The sequence below is a fragment of the Telopea speciosissima genome, chromosome 10, assembly GCF_018873765.1.
Source record: "Telopea speciosissima isolate NSW1024214 ecotype Mountain lineage chromosome 10, Tspe_v1, whole genome shotgun sequence".
NCBI classification, from domain to species: domain Eukaryota; kingdom Viridiplantae; phylum Streptophyta; class Magnoliopsida; order Proteales; family Proteaceae; genus Telopea; species Telopea speciosissima.
In genome coordinates this window covers 679,783-699,747 of record NC_057925.1, presented here as the reverse complement: position 1 = coordinate 699,747, position 19,965 = coordinate 679,783, and the positions used below count along the sequence as shown (strand labels likewise).

At 38.7% G+C, this 19,965-nt stretch overlaps 2 protein-coding genes across 4 annotated transcripts; one reads left to right on the top strand and one right to left on the bottom strand.

The window, feature by feature from the left end:
- Window positions 1-1,474: 1,474 nt before the first annotated feature.
- Window positions 1,475-1,852, top strand: LOC122642189 (uncharacterized mitochondrial protein AtMg00810-like). The gene has a single exon (XM_043835618.1). It carries the CDS (start codon window positions 1,475-1,477, stop codon window positions 1,850-1,852), a length of 378 nt encoding a protein of 125 aa, XP_043691553.1.
- A 1,613-nt stretch (window positions 1,853-3,465) lies between these two features.
- LOC122641333 (myb-related protein 2-like) lies at window positions 3,466-6,366 on the bottom strand. Of its 3 annotated transcripts, none has more exons than XM_043834541.1 (7): window positions 5,907-6,366; window positions 5,605-5,818; window positions 5,436-5,512; window positions 5,296-5,353; window positions 5,123-5,210; window positions 4,949-5,018; window positions 3,466-4,320 (listed from the first exon to the last, which is right to left on the bottom strand). In XM_043834541.1, exons 2-7 carry the CDS (start codon window positions 5,813-5,815, stop codon window positions 3,562-3,564), a joined length of 1,263 nt encoding a protein of 420 aa, XP_043690476.1. In that variant the 5' UTR covers window positions 5,816-5,818; window positions 5,907-6,366; the 3' UTR covers window positions 3,466-3,561. The 3 variants fall into 3 exon arrangements, with proteins under 3 accessions (XP_043690476.1, XP_043690478.1, XP_043690477.1); XM_043834543.1 differs by having other exon boundaries at window positions 5,123-5,195; XM_043834542.1 differs by having other exon boundaries at window positions 5,123-5,198; window positions 5,907-6,365.
- Between the last annotated feature and the right edge of the window lie 13,599 nt (window positions 6,367-19,965).

The following is a 19,965-nucleotide window of genomic DNA, read 5'->3' as shown; positions in this document are numbered from 1 at the left end:
GTGGATTGGTTCTGTATCATATTGACATGGGCAATCTTGATATATATCAGACCGTATCGGTTGTATCTTATCGAGCCTTGACACTATATTGTTAACTTTTCATTGACTCTTGTTCACCATCCCATTCTTCTAATTTCTGCAGTTGGTAAATTATTTACTCTTAAATACAGTACTTAGGTAGTGTTTGATAAATTCTTGATTAATCCATTTTTCTGAAAGTGCATTCAATTTCTGGATTTTATTTAATTCCTCAATTTTCTTTCTTTCGATTCTGATTCTGGCCCCTAAATGTGGTTCCAGCACCTTAAATTTCTTCTAGATTTATCTCTAGAGTTCTGAACCACACTGAGTGCACAATTAATTTATTGATTCTATAAAGAGGGAGTAAATGGCAGAAATTTACAGCGCCATGGCGAAGTCTCAGTGTTGGAACACCAACAGAAATTACAATGATATCAGCATCAGAACGGAATAGAAGTCCATAGATAACTGGCCTCATTACACCACGTTCGGCCAGCTTGTCAGCTAGAGCATTGTAAGACCTCCCCCCCCCCCACACAAAAAAAAAAAAGAGATGTATGATGGGGACACAGGGCTCCTTTTGCATTAATGTTGTCTCATTGTTCTTTAAGTTTTGAGATTGTTCAACTTCTAACACCATACCTGTAAGTGACCCCCAAACCCAACATAATATGCAATTAGTGATAGGAAGTTGCAACAAATGCATAAGAATGGTCATAAAGTGACAACAATATTTGTTTGTATGATTGCTCTTTTAAATTCTAACTTCTCTTTCAAAGCTTGTTGACTTTATTTGTTACAATTTTGTGAGAAATGGATGAGATACTTGAATCTCTTGAGGGATGGATAAACTTCATAGATGGAACAGTTTACTCATAATTTTGAATTTAGAGTTCATCTGGGATGATTCTTCTCATACCATGCAGAATCTCATCTTTTCTCTTGTATTGAATGAGGACGACTTTAGCTTCTTGGGGTGGGGGGAATGTGAGAAGAGTTTAAAGTTTTACCCAGTGGTAGGAGTTTTTTTTTTTTCAAATTGAAAAGATTCTTATTTTTACATTAAAGAGAATGTAGACAAGTGCCTGGTTTGATAAACATAGTAAAATTATTTGTAGATATGGGTACACTCAGTGCTTCTTTGATCACTTTGTGTTCATGCGTCATCGAGGGGACAAAGACGTGATCCTAGTCATGTATGTAAATGATATCATAATTTCAGGTAATGACTCTTATGACATTGAAGAGGTCAAGGGATATCTTCATTGGCATTTTCAGATGAAGGACTTAGGAGTCCTCAGGTATTTTTTGGGGATTGAAGTTGTTTGTTGCAAGAAAGGTGTCAGTTTGTCTCAGAGAAAGTACGCTCTGGACCTTCTATCTGAAACTAGTATGTTAGGTTATAAGCCTGTTGACCATCCTATGGATCCAAATCTGAAACTTGGGGTGTGTAATGGCGAAGACTTTGAGGATAAAGTATAAACATCTGAAATTTGGGGTGTGTGATGGCGAAGACTTTGAAGATAAACATCAGTACAAAAGACTTGTTGAAAAACTTATTTATCTGACTGTCACTTGTCCTGATATTTCTTTTGCTGTTGGAGTCATCAGTCCATTTATGGAGAATCCTAAATGTGCTCATTGGGATGCTTATCGCATTTTGAGGTATCTTAAGGGTGCTCCTGGCAAAGGTCTTCTTTATCATCGCCATGGTCAAACTAATGTTGTGGGTTATTGGGATGCTGATTGGGCTGGTGCTACAAATGATCGTCGATCAACTCCTGGATATTGTACATTTGGTGGTGGTATTCTTGTATCTAGGAGGAGTTAAAAGCAGACTACTGTGGCAAGATTGAGTGCAAAAACAGAGTATAGAGCAATGGAGATGTATTGTGATAGTCAAGCAACAAATTTTATTGCTAGCAATTCTGTTTTTCATAAAAGGACCAAGCATATTGAGGTTGATTGTCATTTTATGAGAAATGCATTTATAAAAAGGATTATTTGAACTCCGTTCGTCAACTCTGGCAGTCAACTTGGTGATCTATTTACGAAGACACTGTTTCGACTTGTGTTTCTTGATGGTTGTTTCAAGTTGGGTATTGGATATAAATATATATATATATATATTCCAGCTTGAGGTGGTATTAAGAGTGTTTCGGTTGGATGCCCATGAGTGTTAAGAGTGTCTCGGTTGGAGGTCCATGGGGGGGTGTTAAAGAGTGTCTAGGTAATTGTTATTTCTTTCCTAACTAGACTAGGTTTTAGTTTCCTATTATTTTTAGACTTTAGAGTTCTATTTTGACTTTGTAATTATTCTGTCATAATATAATTACATTGGCTGCGGGCGATAGGAATTTATCTTGTATCACACAGCCTTCTATCTTCTTCCTCTCTTCTCTCCTTCTCTGGTTTTAATCTTGGTGTTTTTAAGTTCAGATCTGATTACTGACATAATTCTCATTGGTTGCCACCCTAGGATTAAAGGAGGGAAGCAGATATCAGGTATTTGATTTGAAAATAGTTCATGAAAATCCTACTGGCAAAGGCCCTATTCAAAGTTAGACATGTCGAATTTAATTCAAACCTTAAGACCCACGAACTAGATTCACATGGGTGCTCAAATTTCATCTCAATCTGATGATCAATTGTTATTTATACCCAGTCCAGGTAACTGTAGGAACTGACATTGCAAAATTTCTCATCAACTTCCTGATTTGATGCCTAGCCCTCGTTTTTACCTTCGGCTTTTTGATGGTTTCCATAGGATACCATTGCCATTACAAAATTGTAGTTTTTCCTTCTCTTTCATTTTTATTTTCTTATCTACTTTATGTGGCCATTCAGTTTCTTTATTTTTGAGACTTTAGACCTTCAACCTTGTCATCAGGTTGCTTAAATAATTCAATACCAAGTTCAGTTGGCTTTTTGAGCTTTCGAACAACATTCATCACATCCTCATCATGGTGCCAAATTTGTTCACAAATGCCTAATGATCTGAATCACTTACCTAAGAATATCTTCCTTATTTTCACATTCATTGCATGTTGAATTTAGTAGATTGGTCAGGAGTTCTGTATTTTGGGAATTAGACATTCACTTCACAGATTGAATATGCAAGTACTTACAATCTAAAAATTATAGTTATCTAATACAGTCCCAAATCGAGTATTACTAAATTCGTAATTAACCCTGGAAATTTTTTTTTTCATGATATCTCAGGAAGTAAATACTTTTGTTGCGGTATTATTGTTTAGTCCTACATTTCATAGAAAGGTGCTCACAATGTTGTGCTTTCTTCCTTGGCCTAATTTCCTTTTTACCATATATTGTTACTTGTACTAATTGTTTGCACCTTACCGTGAGGAATCTCCTTCTTTTTCCCCAATCTGCCCTGATTAGTTTTGATTGCTGAACTGTGAGAACAGTGGTTTACCATCCAGATTTTCAAAATTTTCTCAACTGATATATAAAACAAAAAAAGTAAACAAGGAGTTATCTTCAGATTCAACTATCATATTTAACTTGCAGTGTGGCCATTCAGCTCCAGCTGAATCCATTTAAGTCAAACTGTTTGCAGCTGGAGGATGCATCATTTTCTTCATGAGCATTTAGGTCCAGTTTCGCTGTTAGATGAGGCAGTCTGAAATCTTTCAATGTCTTCTCATTCTCTGGTTCAATTGCAGTTCTTCTGGTGTTGGTATGGTGAAGGAAATGCTCATCCTCATCTCCTTTAGGTGTTCCCTCATAAAAGCTGCAGCCATCATGCCTCTTTTCTCCTTGAACTCTAATGCTCATAAGTAAGTCAGTGGAGTTCCTTTGTACGGGGAACATGACCCGTTCTGTGTCTCTTCTCATGGAAGGAGGGAAGATTTTATGCCCCTTTAGGTCTGTGTTCCACGTGGGTTCAGTCTGATCAGGCATGGACTCATCTCCGATTTCCTTTGGGCCCAGGGGCTTACTGCGGTGATAAGGTCCCAGACCCATCCCAATGTTGTGCATCTCTTGGTCCTTTTGACTTCCTTCACATGAAGTCAGGCTACTGTCCATTGAACAATCTGCAGGCTGGTTTGTTTGTGTTTGCTGAGGACACAGACCTTGCATTTCTTTCAACTCCGAAAGGGCAGAGTTCAGGCATTCTGTGGATACTTTGGATGCTAGTTCAGAGAGCTGCACTTTAGCAGCTTCTAGGCCTGCGGGACCAATGTTTTGTCTTCCAAGTGTCTCCTGAGCTTTCTCCAGGACTGATTGTAGGTATTTTCCCTGGGCTTCAATGCGGAGCTGTAAGTGTCGCTGCACCTGGTTCAGTCCAGAACAGCATCCTGTTCAGCGAGTGGGCGAAAAAATAATGCTGGACCAACTTTATAATGCAAAGAACGGGAGCAAATGGCCTGTTGTCTTAATAGGAAGATTGTGAAATTTAATTTGTGATCATATTAGCTATTTAATAACTAGAGAAATAAAAAATTGACAGATTCTTCCTCTGGGTCTTAAAAAAAGGTTAAATAAGTAACCAAGATCTTTTTCAAAGCAGTTATATAATAGACATTCTTGACCAAGAGCTGTAGCTCTGATGGCTTCTCACTGAACATAAGTGCAAAAAATGACACCTTATGAAGTCTAAACGTTTATTAGTTCCCGGATTTTTTTTCAGTACGGATTGTCGTTCACTTAGTTCCAACACCCAAGTAAAAATGTTGAAAAAAAAATTAGAAAGCTTGATCTTATTCAGAAAGGCATAATTTAAATGTTCCTGTTTCTTTTTCTGTATTCGTGTTATCATGAGGAGTTATGTTCAGAGTTGGGGAGTCAGAGAAGTTTGAAGATTTTGATCTTCTTCATGTATTTTTAACTGAGTTTGAAAAGCCTTCCAAAATGTATTGTTTTTCAGAAGTTTTTAAGGTTTCAGGATTTTCAGATTGTCTACCTCAAGCTGCTCATGTAGTCTTCTCTGCACTTCGATTTGCATCTGTATTGCTTCACTTATCTGCAAGCCTCTGAGATGTGAAATCATATGTTAGTGAAGTCTATCCAAGGGAAACACGCACACACATACATACACATAAAAAATGGAAAAATAATGAAACTCTTTCATGCTCACTTGCTTGTCTGGGAACTGAGGTTTGTGTTGCTTATGAGTGCTCCAGTTGCTCCAGATATCCTCTCTCCTGCCACTGCTGCCATGCAACCTATTCTCAGTCAGTTAATTTTCTGGTTCCTATATTGCTTCTGGTACTTATGGAAGTAGAAGGGAACTTTATGACATTCTCTTACTGATCTTGCTGGTTCCAATATTAGTTTGTCCATGAAGATTCTTACTGAGTCTGTATTTCTGCAAGACAGAAGATAGATTAGGTTTTTGTAGAATATATAAGAACCTTCAAAATGACATTTGGCAGGCTTTGGCAACGCACCTGAAGATGGCTTTTTAGGTGGTATAAGGTAAGCCCTGGAATTCCCATGAGCTTCATTACTGTTTTAGGTGTAGCCTCTGCAAAGTAGAGTCACATGAATTTGCTAAGTCTTTTGCAGTACATAGTTTCTGTTATATTCCTTAAATCTGATTGAGCTGTATATACTCACTGTCTGCTCCTCCAAGCTGATTGACTGCTTCTATGAAGCGCTCATGGAGCTCTGGTGTCCACTTCAGTCTAGGCTTAGCATCAGTTGAAAGAACTAGTCCTCTATCGCCAGGTCCATTCCCACCTTGCAGGAACAAATGCCTTTCAGAAGGAATGGACATCCGTGAAGAAGGGGAACTGTTCTTTCCTTGGTGATGATGGAGGTGATACATATCCTGTTAATAAAACAACACCTGGTTGAATTCTAGTTTTAATATCAGAAACATGAAAACTAAAATTTTGTATACTATCATGAATACTTACCTATCTTTTTCCTTTTTTTGTTTTCTTGATCTGATAATCCACTTCTGAGGAGGCTTGTTGGTACTGTACTCCCAAGTCCTCACTCTTGATACTTGGGAAAAGAAAGCTGTACAATGCTTCCCCCTCCTCTACTTCTCCTTTGACCAGCTCTCACGAAGTGCAGGGTGCCTGGGGTTGTCATTATAAAGCAAAGCTTGGATGGGGAGGCATAGAATCAGGGAAGGAACTGACACGAAACTCGATCCAATCCAATCTTCACAGCGACTCGAAAAGAGACGTTGTCCTTCTCTGCTTTGTGTACTCTGTGGGCCCTGCCCCACAACTCCACTTTCCATTCTCAGACAATACTCTCTCAATTTCAATTCTTCTGCACTATAACTTTCTAGAACAACTCAGGCCTTGCAATAGGTGCAAGAATAGATCCTCATAAGCTTTTGTGTTTTTTTCGCATTGGTCCCTCGAGGGAAAGCAGGAACCTTATTCCCCAATAGAAAAAGAGGAATTTTATGACCCAGGGCAAGGGAATCCACCATATTTGATGTCTTAAAACCTTCCCAGACCCCCTTGTAGATTGGCAAGACTAGGGCAGTTTCCTGGTTGCTCATAGGTTTTAATTCCAGGTTTGCCTATCAGAGGATGGAGATGGATAAAGAAAACAAGATAATCAATGTATGTAAGAAGATATAGAAGATGATTCTGTTAACTAGGCATCTTGAAACAGGGGAATTGGATACAATCAAGAGAGAGAAAAAAGGAAATTGTGGAGAGATGCTCTCTCCTTGGGGATTGTGTGAAAGAAAGGAATGGAATAAGGAATACAATTCTTGTCTCCTTTCGTAAGTTTGGCACTTATTCAACCTATACAGTATAAAAGAAAGGGGGAGGGGGTCCAAATCTTTTCATTCCCTTCTCTGTCTGAAAGTTGAGAATGACTGGCCCTACAGTAACGAATCTGAAGGACTACAGACCTGAGTGAAAAAAAAGAAAAGATTGTACTTGCTTCCATACTTGCTTTGCTTGAACAATTGGGCAGGTCATGACCGTTGGGAGGACCACTTGAGTTTTCCTTTTCTGGATTCTCATGTAGTTATTCGTACGATTTTAATGGATAAATAGTTTGAGAACTAAGAATGTGTCCCAAATAGGTTCTCATCTGTTTACATTTTCTTTGTTGGTTTAACATACTTTTCTATACGTTCAAAATATTGTAATTGAGACTTCACGTTGGTTAGTTTATGCATGTATACAATTTTACGTGAAAGGTGCGTATAGATTTCATTGTATGTAGATGTATGTAGATGTATGAGAAGGTTTCATTAAAACAGAATCAGGGTTTGAATCAGTCAGTGTCGATTTCGACCAATTTGGATCGGAATCAGTTGGATCAGTCATGGCCGAGTTTGATGTGAATTGGCCGATTCATCAATCAATTCCTGATTTTTAAACCGTGATGATTGAGCAATAATTTGAAATTTCTTGCATGCAAGGAATTTGGCTGTTGCTGACTAGGTGTTCTAATTGTGGTCAAGTTCATTTTTTGGAGGCCTTTGATTGCTCTAGTATGGATGATGGGTGATTTGATTTAGATTGAAAAAGCTAAAGAGCTAGGGGTAGACATAAAATGACTCTAAGAGAAGTGGCAAGAGAAGACATGCATAGCTTAAGACAATTAACAAATAGGGCCCAATTTGAATTAGAACGGATTGGAGAAACGAATTCATGTAACCGGTCCCATTTAGTTGAGATAAGACTGTGTTGAATTGAGTTGAATCATTTTTGAGCTTATAAAACTTCAATCATTTGCACACAGCTATTTATCGAAAAGTTATGCACTTTAAGGCTTCTTACATTGTTAAATTTTTGATTGCCTAAAATGCAATCAATGATAATGTAATCTGTTTTTTCGTATGTGTTATGAACAAATCTATAATGAGAGTGTCCCTTGTAGAGTTCAGAAGTTCTTAAGCATGGGGTGAAATGAAAGATTGAGAAAGGAAAACTTGGTAGTAGAAGAAACATAATGAGACAAAAATCATGATGATGCAATGATTGCTTTATGCGTCTCTCACAAATTCAAATTTTTTTTTTTAACATCCAAATGTAGCCTTAGTGATTAAGTTAGTTACATCTGTATCAATTGGTGTTCTATGTAAGAAGATCAATTGATTCTTATATTTCCACAGATTTTTTATTCAGTTTGGAAGAATCATAGCATCAGGCACCCTTTTTCAGTTTAAAGAGTAACGAAGAATAAATTGCACCAAGAGGCTTGATTTGATACCTCCCAAACTATCGCATTCCATTGTGTTGATATGATTATCTTCCACAAGATCCTGTGATTGAGAGCAAGAGTGTCTTAGTTGGAAGACCTGTGGATTAGCCATTTTAGGATTATTGTTCATTCTGTCACAATGCATGAGACTCCTGTTATTGTGAAGTTTGGGGAAGGGTAGATATATGCAGTCTTAACCCCTGATTCGCTTCGCGGAGGGTATGTTTCCCAACTTGAACCTGCAACCAGCAGGTCGTGATGGAGCAGCCTTACTGTTACGCAGAGGCCCGTCCTATATGAGGATCACATTGCTGGCTATCTATGGGGATACAGGGCCCACCTCTGGAAATAGACATGAAGACATGACTTTTATTTCATGTCCCTATGGGACTCAAAAGTCTTTCCTACAATAGTACAAGGAAAGTACTTACAGACCCCCTTAGTAACTACAACCAACTACCTCTCTGTCAAGTCTCAATTCTTCTGAGAGGGAACAGAACCACAGTTTCTTGTAACAAAATGTGTCTCAAACACAGAAAGAGAAGAAAAAAAAAAAAAAAAAAAAAAGAAAAAAAGTGGGGGGTGGGGGGGGGTGGGGTGGTGGGGAATCGACTAGCCAAATTAAGGCATGAAATGTGTGAGATATCCATTGGCTGTGATATATTGACCACACATGGGTCATTGGTTGAAATAAAAGTGAGAAATGACCACGGAATAAAATTCCTTGTGGAAAAGAAAAGTTTCAGGATTCCAGGGAATGGCATTTGAGAAGCCTGTGAGTTTAACTTCCATGGGTCGTATTCTTCAGTCAAGAGTTCAAGAGTTCTATTATTCCTTTCACCCAAAACCACAAAACATGGGTTCCCCACTTTTTCCCCTTTTATCTAATTTAGTTTAGATGCCAAGATTTTTTTACTTGATAAGCTCACATACTTTTGGGTCTAAAACCTGTCCCTGTCCCTGATTTTATGGGTAACTTGTGTTTCAAGAGTTCCATTGGATCTCTTTCTCACTGCTATAACTAAAAATTTGATTATCTTAATATCTTGTTGATTACTTCTTTTAGTTTGAGATGATAAAGGCAATATGGACTAAAGAATCTTTATTCAAAAAAATAAAAAAAGGGAAAAAGAAAAAGGTAAATTGGCAGTTCAAATTAGCACATAAATGAAATATAGATATTCTCCTCCCAGTGATAACAATCTATATAAATTCACAGTTTAGAATGGTACCTTAATAGTTTTAAGCTCCATGAACAAAGTCATTACTAGGTGATTAGGAGTATTACAAGTAGGCATCGAAATGTTCTGCACTACCCCCCGATACGTGCTTTATGAACAAATTCCATTTTTGCTATTTTTTTTTTTCTTTCCTTCAACCGCGCAACTATATCAATCTTTAATTTTCGAAACCAATTGAACATTAACCCTAAATTGTAAAGAGCATAACCTTTGGGAAGCACAATCCAGCTAAACTCATTCAAAGCATGAATTCTTATTCTTCCTATGAGTTGGAAATATATGCTAATGTTTGTTATCAGTGTTAGTCTAACCAATGTTAATATGTTCTTCATGTTTATTTACAAATTATTTGAGTTGTTTATTAATGTTCACACTTTTTCTCATTCCACATCTATAATATCTCTAGATTTCCATCCACACACACACATTTGATGTCTCTGTTTCTTTTTTTTTTTTTTTTTGTATGTATGAATGGGGGGGGGGGGGGGGGGGGCTTAACTGAAATTTACCCTTTCGCAAACCTTAACATTAATGGGTTAGGACTAAAAATGGGCTTCTCCTAGGGCCAAGAATAGGTATAGATACATACTAAATGAACTCCTGTAGTAACTAAAATAGAATGGACACCAAAGTACCACAACTTGGGTTCTTTGTTCCCCACATATTCTCACTTTAATGTTGACATGGTTGTCCACTTCAAGCCAGGCATATATTCTTAGCAACTCATGTGAGTTCATATTCTCTTCTAGGGTCCTCAGGTATATACAAGTTGCTAACATGATTTTAGTCTAGTGTGTCCAATCTGTATCTAGTTGTAGGTGTTCCTCCTCCTCAAATGTCTCTTTCACTGAAAAAGGATCCTCCCAAAGTTTCTATATATTCCCCATGAGGTGGCTCTAAAGAGGAATATACAGCGAAGAGGTTCACTGTTTCTATATTAATTATTTCTGTAAATGCCCTATCTGAAGGTACCTTGGATGATTGTGTTCTTCATATAATCATGGAGTTTATACCATTACTGTTACAGGGTATATATATATATATATATATACCTCAAAGCTTGACCTAGTTACCAGTAAATCATAGCTACATGATAGCAGGAATTTTTAACTCGATTTAGAAGTAATCTCACACAGTAGAGAACAAAAGCTCAGAGAAAAATTCAAACAGCTATTTGGTATTCTGTCTTGATGTTTGGGGTTGATACTTGATTTACATATGCAACAAATGTGGGTCTTTTAGAGCTGCACTTGCTCAGCTGGTTGTAGATTTGTAGTAAGATTTTGGGGTCGAATCCTGCCTTTGAGGGGGGAGGCAGTTCGCACTAGGGGTGTTAAAATATAACGGCAAAAGGTTCTTTGAGCCACCGGTAAGGGTGTTCAACGGTCCGGTTTTGGTTAAACGGTTTGGTTTGGTTCGATTTTGACTGCTTGAGGGTAGAAACCGTAACTAAACCATATAGCTAAATGGTTGCATATCCAAAACCGTAACTGTTTAGTAAACGGTTTCGGTTATACGGTTTTTAAACAGTTTCGGTTAAATGGTTATACACGGTTTTACATGGTTTTTGATTAAATGGTTATACGCAATTTTCGGTTAAATGGTTCTACACGGTTTTATACGGATTGGGTTAGTCAGTTATGAATAATATCCCTGATTTACTAAATAATTTAATAGTTTTAAAACCAAATCTCCTGCATTTTTTAATAAAAAATGGGTTGTAGCCTATAGTGCATCTCTTTTAATTAGTAAGTACCTTCAATGGACGATGGATCCCATGAAAATGTTGTAGCTTCAATCACTGTTTACCCATTTTTTTTCTTTTTCATTTTTGGGTAGAAAACAGTTTACCTTCTATTTACTAATACTAATTAGTTATTAATAATTAATTATTAATTATGAAGTTATTAGTTTTTTTTTTTTGAAAAAAGGAAATCATTTATTGAAGAAACGTGACTTAATGAGTTAGTGACTTAGTGGTTAGTACTTCTACTTAGTAGTTGCTATTGCTAGGTTTTGAATCTTTTGATGTTTGGTTTAAACGGTTATAATCGGATGTAATTTGATTAAACGGCCTGAAACCGTTGGATTAATCGGTTAAAACCGGATTGAACCGTTTAGCTAAATGGTGGCATTTTTAAAACCATAACCAGACCATTTATTTAAATGGTCTGCTGGTTCCGGTTTAAACTGTTCAGTTTGATTTTGGTAAACGATTTCGATTTTGTTTTGACACCCTTAGCCGCTGGGGCAGGGTGTGCTAGTACCTACTTGTCTTTCTCTTTCTTTCTCACATGAAATTACCTCACTTCTCTCCTGTATAGTGCTACTTAGGTTTAAAAACCCGGAACTGGATTTGCAGTCAGCCTCCAATGATTTTGATTATAATATGATCGGTCGGAATAGGCCAAAACCTTAAAAAATAAATGGAATAAGAAAGAAGAAGCAAAGAGTATCACAAATCTTTGATATATATATTTTTAAATAATTCAAAAGTCTTGTAGACTTAGCTACAAGAGATAAGTCACAGCATTAATCCAGATTCTCTATGGTGCAGCTGTCCCAACGGCTTATGCTGCGTAGATACAAGGTGGTGCGCAATGACCGCTTTACCCCTACCCGAGTGGGGGTAAGGCGGTCATTGTGCACTGCCTTGTGTTTGCGCAACTCAGGCCGTTGGGGTAACCGCGCCGCAGAAGATCTGGATCCTTAGTTACATTGATTTTCTGCTATTTTACTGGCTAAAAAATAGTAAAAAATTAAGATCAATGAGCATTCATGGCCAATTCCAAAATAAGCCATGGGAATCCACATTAATTAGATTCTGATTCAATTGGCCGTCCACCAATTCTGATTCGATTCTTTAAGCCATGTTATTAAAGCCTGTGGGTTGTTTACGAAAAAAAGAAAAAAACCCCTGTGGGTTGTTATGTTATCCCTGGGCCTACAGTCAAATCTAAGGTTGTAAAGCTTAGTAACAAAGACCAAGACACAGATAGACCACCAAGATTGGATTAGCATCAGCTGGATTGTTGTATGTTGCTAAGAATATTGAGGGTGTCAATTTAGAACAGGAATCGAAAATGTCAGTTTAAAATGAATCGAAACAAACCCAAAATCCAGATCGGTTTTGGTTTTGGAAAGTAAAATTTCATTTGGTTCGGTTTTATTTTGATTTTAGACTAAAAAGCTTAGGTCTGAACCGAACCAAATTGAATAAACTGTAACATGTATTAGAACTCATATTGGGAAGTTTAAAAATTGTATTACTTTTGTCTCACACATGTGTTCTTCGTAGGTGTCAATTAAGAATTTGATGCGATCAATAGTATCCGGCCCAGCATTGCCAAGTAGAGGAACCCGAGTCATTGAGCACTTAGGCATGCACCCAAGGTCTTTAGCAGTTTGGATCCCACAAAGGATGCCTTGGCATGGAGTTTAGCTTGGAGAGTACCAGATCGAGGCTAGGAAGGCTCCGGCTCTTGCGAAGGGTACTTGCCCAGTTGAGGTTCTGCCGATGACACCGTAACGACCTGTACGTACCATTGTTGTAAGATCCGTCACAATTTTAGGAGGGGGGATCCACTTGTGCAGGATGCAACGCTTCGATCGAGATGAAGGTGACTTGGATCCCCCATTTCTGGAAGAATTTTTTATTGTAGTTTTTGTCATATACCCACCCTCCCTTGGTAATGATGGAACCTTAACCGCGTGTCGTGTATGAATGATCTTGGCAACAACTTCGCCAGTGCTAGCATTTTTCCCGTTGTGGATTTTGGAGTTGCGCTCCATTCATCGATCCATACCTTGTAAATGGTTGCACAAAGACTGTTTTCCTTGAGCAGCTGGGGGGGCTTGGTTGCCACTAAAGTGCTAGAGCAGCCAGGCAGGACATCTCATTGCTCCAGCTGCTGGCAGGAGGATCTCTGGAGTATTCATTGATCTCGAGGATTTCCTTCCAGATTTTGGATCCGAAAGGGCAGGAGCAGAGGAGATGATCAAAGGTCTCAGTGTGGTGCTGGCAGAAGACAGGCTGCGCGCGTCTTGAACAAGGCCCCAAGTGACTAATGTATCCTTGATGGTGAGAGCTCCTTTCATTGCTAACCAAGCAAGAAAACTATAGCCAGGGGTTCTGTGCTTGAACCAGACCAGAGAATGCCATACGGTTATAGCGGGCGAGGAGTTTTTAATTCTACATTGCTTGGAGATGGGATCCAGATCCTCTACTGCCGCCTGCCCATCCTGCGGCGTGCTGTGCAGACACGACAAAGCATGCAATTACCACCTTACTACCACTCGGGTAAGACACTTAGGCAGGGGTAAGGCAGTAATTGTGCACTTTTCCGTGTTTGCCCAGCACAACACAGGATAGGACAGGCAGGCATCAATAGAGGATCTAGATTGCAAGAGGAGAGGTATATATATATATAAGGGTTCTTACCGGTAAAGCTCCCTTAGATGAGAGACTCTCCCTAATACGACACGGTTGAAATCCATTTCTTTTAGGGGCATATCCCTTCAAAGTGTTGCGTGGAAAGGGCAACATCACCTCTATAAATAGGTGTGCTCAGAACACTCATTGGTATGAAAAATTCGTATTCTCTCCCTCTATATCAGTTCCACACTTGGCCGATTTTAAAGTTTATGAAGTTGAGCACAACCCCAAAGTATCCCAATGGAGTCTCGTCAACGAGTGCACGTGGACTAGAGGGCCAATCAAGGATAGTGTTATCTTGGGAGACCACTAGACCAGTTCACATCAACCTAGCTGCACCAGTAAGGGGGAACTAAGGTATTAAGGAGAGTGACCGGTAGCACAACTCAGCCCCACCGATATCTTCTAATTTTGTTTCGATTTTGTGATTATAGAGGACGTGATATAAGTATGAGTGAAGGTTATGGCGAACACATCGATACTTTATCAACATTAAACTTCAGTGACAATTTTAACCTCAGATGAGTAAAGTTTATACTCTTTACATTACTACAAATCAAAACACCAAGCTATGCATTTCAATAATTTTAAGTTGTATCTTTTGTCTTCAATTTTAAGTTATATCTAGGAATGTAAATGGATATTCGTAAATCCGTATTCGATCCGCGTTCGTATCCGTTTAGGAGAATCCGAATCCGTCCGAAACTAATCGGATACGAATATGATAATCCCCCTATCCAACCGATTATTATCCGATTCATTTAGCAGTCCGACGGTAATAAAATATCTGAAATATAACTCTATGTTTGTCTGTCCTTTTAAGTTACCTTATTGGATTTTGTTATCTTATTTTTATAAACTTATAAGTTAAGATAATGTGATTCTTTTTCTAAATTTGCTATTGGTTTATATATATATTATTTTATGCAATGTGATACATGGAATTACATATCTATTAAAAAATCAAAAGTAAAAAACATAAAAGAATAAAAGTCTAAGAAGAGTAGAAGAAAGGGTAGTTACTGAACTCTCAAGTTTCAACCCTAACCCTCATCATAAAAACGGTAAATATGTCAACGGATAGTCGAAAAATCGTATTCGATCTGTATTCATATCCATTTAGAATAGCCTGTATTCAAAAAATCACTATCTGAAAATTATCCGAATCCGTCCGAATGTAATCAGATACGAATATGATCATGCCACTATCCGACCGAATTCGATCCGTTTACATCCCTAGTTATATCTGATATACTAATACTGAAAAGGGGAAATATCATCCCCCTCCCCTCTAAGTCTAAGTATCCATAATATCAAATCTCTTCTCCAAATTTTGAATAATGATAATGCCCTCCTTACTTTTGAAAGATTCTATCAACCGTATCCTAATCCTTAAAAAATGTCTAATTGATGACGTGGGCATTTACAAATTTTCTAAAACTCCATACTATCCTTAATATAATTTTATTCTAATTTCGCCCTCTTCAACCCCAAAACCCCATTTTCATCTTCTTCACCCAAACCCAAACCCAAACCCATTGCCCACCCTGCCCTCTGTTCTGCAAAATCATCCCCGTCCCCCGTAGAGAGGTCACCGGCCTTCCACTGGCCGGAAAATTCCCCCCAGCCGATTGAGAATCTTAAACGGTTGCCGCCCCCATTTTTTGGAATCTGAATGGATTGCAATTTGGGTTTCCATACCATTGAATCACCACTTCCGCTGTGTGCTTCCATACCATTGAACAACCAACTTGTATAAATCAGGATACAGAAGTCTCCAAGGTATTTCCAAGCACCACAACGGATCCCAAAAATAAGATTTTATTACCCACCCACCTTCCAATCTGATTCCCATTAAAGTAAAGTTTTCTTGGAGCCATATCACACAGCCCAATTAATGAAAACAGTTAAAATTTTCATCCACTACTTATTGGTTTGGATGCATATAAAATAGCACTTCTGTATCCTTTGGTCTGTCACTTGCTAGTTTGCTACCCACAGACCTGATTGGAAACAGTGAAAAGTTCAGAAATAGGAACAAACAGAGAAAGAAAGCCATTATGGAAGTCTCCAAGGCAGTCAAAAGCTGAGGAAGACGATGGGCTGGGAGTCGACTTTGCAGTCGAAACAGAAGGCCAACGAGAAGTCCACGATCCGACCGGAGCAGCGTCCAATTTGACAGAAATATCACTCGTGCAAAGGGTTTTGTTCTGCAGCGGTGGATGTGAGGACCAGTGGTGTCGTCGTCTGAAACCAAGTATGAGGTCCTTTTGTTTTCTATTTTTGGTTCAGTACTCTGTCTCTCGCCCTCTCTGCTCTTCTTCTTCTCGCTCCTGTTTTTTTTGTCTGGTTCTGGCGGAACCAAGAAAGGGTGTTGGGTTGGGGTTTTTGGAAAAGGAAGACGATGGGGTTGGTTCTGGGAAAAAACGAGAAGATGGGGGTGGCTCGATTGGTCTGCACTCTGCAGAAGGGTTTCGACTTTTTTTTCTTCTTCTTTTCTCTGTTACAATGAGATAGAAGGGAAAGGGAAGGTGGGTTTGGGGTTTCAGTGGGGTCGAAGGAGAGGAATGGGAGATGGAGAGTGACAGGTTTTCACCGGAAAAACCAACCAGAAGAAGGAGGAGGAGGGTAATATCGTCTTTTGAATTGTTATATTAACACCGTTAGTAACTTAGGGTATGGTTCCCTTTTTTTTTTTATTTTTATGGTACGAATAAATTTATTAGAACATGCAACAACTCAAGGTGTTGTGAGCAAACATAACTCTCGCAACCAAGGATTAGAAATAGGCCAAACCGTCGAACATGTAATCGACAGAGCCATCCGGGCTAGGGAGTCAACCACAATGTTAATCTCCCTTGGAATACAACAGAAGTTACAAATAGTAAACAAAGATGACAAATACAAAATATCATCAACTATCGATCGAATCAGCAATGGCGAAGCCTGTGTGCTATCAATAAGGAATCTGATTAGGATGGAATTATTAGATTCAATCATAATCCTCATATGACCAGATGCATGTAGATCTACCAAACTTTGATGTACCACCAATGCCTCTCCCACCAAAATATCATTGAAAGAGTTTGGTGATGATACAGCTTTAATAGGTGTACATGCTGAATTTCACCAAACATAACCTAGTCCACCAAATGAACCGTTCAATGGCAGACTAGCGTCACAATTACACTTAATAAAGCCCGATTTAGGAGAGTTTGATATTATGGATACTTTGGGAGGGGATGATATTTCCCTACTAAAAATTATCATGTCAAAAGGATCAAAGCTTATTAGACACCCTCAACCCTGACCCAACCAATTTATTTACTGTCTTGTTCATGAAGGGTTGCTAGGGCAAATGCTTGGTGGGTTTGATCGAATCTTGATAAGAGCCACTTTGCGCAAAAAAGGCCGAAGATTAGGACCACCTTCATACTCTACCCCCCTCCCAAGAACAATAAAAATTGATGTCGACAACTATTGAAAGGGGTTAGAGACTTAGAGGTACTTCATGGTATCAGTTCATGATATCCGTATCGTATCGATTAACACCAATACTAATACGTATAAGCCGCAACGAGTCTTCAAGCCAATACAGGATGAAATACTTGGGTAAGCCTCGTCCTAAACAAGTGAAACTCATAAGTACAAATGTCAATGGATATTCAAAAATCCGTATTCGACCCGCGTTCTTATCCGTTTAGAAGAATCCGAATCCATCTGAAAACTAATCTGATACGAATATGATAGTCCCCCCTATCCGATCGATTATTATCCGTTTCGTTTAGCAATCTAACAGTAATAAATGTTAGAAATATATCTTTGTGTCCGTTTATCCGATTAAGTTTTTTTTTTTTTTTTTTTTACAATTTTATAAGTTAGATAATGTGATTCTTTTTCTAGATTTTCTATTGGTTTATATATATTGTTTTATGCATTGTGATATATGGAATCACATATCTATTAAAATAAATAAAAGATCAAATAAAAAATAAAAAACGTAAGAAAATCAGAGACCAAGAAGGGTAGAAGAAAGGGTACGTAGTTGTTGAATACTTAAGTTCCCTCATCAACAAAACATACACAGTAAAGATGTTAACGGATAGGATATTATTGGAATCTGTCCGAAAACTAATAGGATATTATATAGATGGATGGATGGATGGATTAAAGTGGGAGAAAGTAGGGTTGTAGGTTACCGTAGTCTCTGACGTAGCAACGGTAACCGCAATGAACAGCTTCTGCTTCTGCTTTTACAGAATGTTTCGCTTCCTCTTTCCCTTCGGAGAAATGATGCAGGTAGATGTAACCATGGATACTGATAAACAGAGCTTGGGGGTTATGAGGGTGGAACGCCACTAGACTGCAAGAGTAAATATCAATGACTTCAGAATTATCAATTGTACCGAAAACACTTCTCAAACACCAATCCCACTTGTTTGAATCGAAAACCCAAACCTTAATTGCATTACAATGAGTAATTCTAGCTGCCAACTGGAGTTGGCCGTCGGTAGACTCCCCTGTGACCCAAGGTAGGGAGTAGTAGTCCTCGTATTCATCATATGAAGTAGGCTTAATCATCTCTATAGAGTGCTCATCATCATCATCATCATCATCTCCTCTGTTATACGGATCGTACACTAAGATGCCACCGCCACCAGCAATACTGCCATCGCCACCGTTACAAGAAAAGTCATAATTCATCCAGTGAATGACTCCTCTTGTCACACTGACCTTCATAGTCACTGGCTGTAAGAATTGTTGATACGTCTCAACAGTGACTGCTGCAGTGGATAACCGCCATTCGCCCGTCTCCGAGGAGGAAGTCGCAATCTCAATTGACCTACTATTGTTCAGATACTAGTTTGAATGGCTGGGTAATAAGGTCTCTGCACGCACCACTTTGTTTTTGTATCTCTTGTTTATGTATTGTATTGAAGAAGCAGCGGCAGCAGCATTGGGAAAGCATACATCATCATCGTTTACAGGAACAACAACAAGACCCATATTGACCGGTCGCCTGAGCGATTGCTGCTGCAGCTCATTAGGAGGAAGAGGGGGAGGAGGAGGAAGTTGGTAGGACTCCATGGTTAAAGGGTTATATATGTAATAAGTCGGTACAGTAGGGTGGCGACCGCGGATCAGGAAAAGGCCATTGGAAGAACAGATGAAGTAGCCAATCTCATTGAGAATTTCTGGACTTGATTTCAAACTGAGTATCAAATCTGAAACTTCTGAACTTGTCACTTTTTGTGGTATTGCCAAGAATTCCCAAATAGGTTTGCCAATCGTATCAAAAAAGGGGATGTTCATTGTTGGGGCTTGGAAGAAGCCCAAGAGGACACTATCGCTTCTTGTTGCTCCGTGTTCTTCTTCTTCTTCTATTGTTATGGAAACTAGGGTCGGTAATAAGGTGGCGCCACCTCTTTGATACACAATTAATGGATCCAAAGACACAGTTGATCAAAGTATTGCAGCTACTACGAGGGCTGCAGGCCCTGCTCATCATCATTCCTGCATATATATTTCAATTCAAATCAAATCAAATCATAATTAGTTAAAAGAGAAGTAAGGTATGATAAAGGAGATGAATCCCAATCTCAAGTCCGTCCTAAATCCTTGAATCAGAGGCGCGCTGAAAATCTCGGATTGTTGTAATGGTAGTCCATCTTCAGAGAAGTTACATTCCAACCCTACGTCCTAACTTCTAAATTCCTTCATCGAAGAAGTTGAATACCAATCAGCAGCTTCGGGAAGGTGAAATTGGGGATTTCAGGTTCCCGAGGTTTAAAATCTCATTTGGGTTTGAACTTTGAAGCATCGACGACTCTTAAGGAGCTTTGTCCTTTACATCTTTGAAGCCAGGCCAATTATGTTCGTGAGGGAGTTTCAATGAAAAGAGAAGGGTGCCCGTATGGCTTTTGGTTTAATATTCTCTGAGAGAGAGAGAGCGAGAGAGAGAGAGAGATTTACCTCCTCCGCCGCCGCCTGTGCTCTGCTACTGCAACAACAGGAGCTGGTGTCTTCACTTCGAAGACTTTTGTAGTCTTGGCCTTACCGACTCTAAAATAATTTCTAATAAGTTGTTAACTTGGGGATTCTTAAGCTTTC

Excerpts from the sequence above, each read along its gene's own strand:
- LOC122642189 (XM_043835618.1), top strand. The coding sequence starts at position 1,475 with ATGGCGAAGACTTTGAGGATAAAGTATAAACATCTGAAATTTGGGGTG.
- LOC122641333 (XM_043834541.1), bottom strand. The coding sequence starts at position 5,815 with ATGTATCACCTCCATCATCACCAAGGAAAGAACAGTTCCCCTTCTTCA. Across the intron at positions 5,019-5,122 it reads CTCAGTTCCCAGACAAGCAA|AGGCTTGCAGATAAGTGAAG; the intron begins GTGAGCATGAAA and ends TTCACATCTCAG. Across the intron at positions 4,321-4,948 it reads GACTACATGAGCAGCTTGAG|GTGCAGCGACACTTACAGCT; the intron begins GTAGACAATCTG and ends GGACTGAACCAG.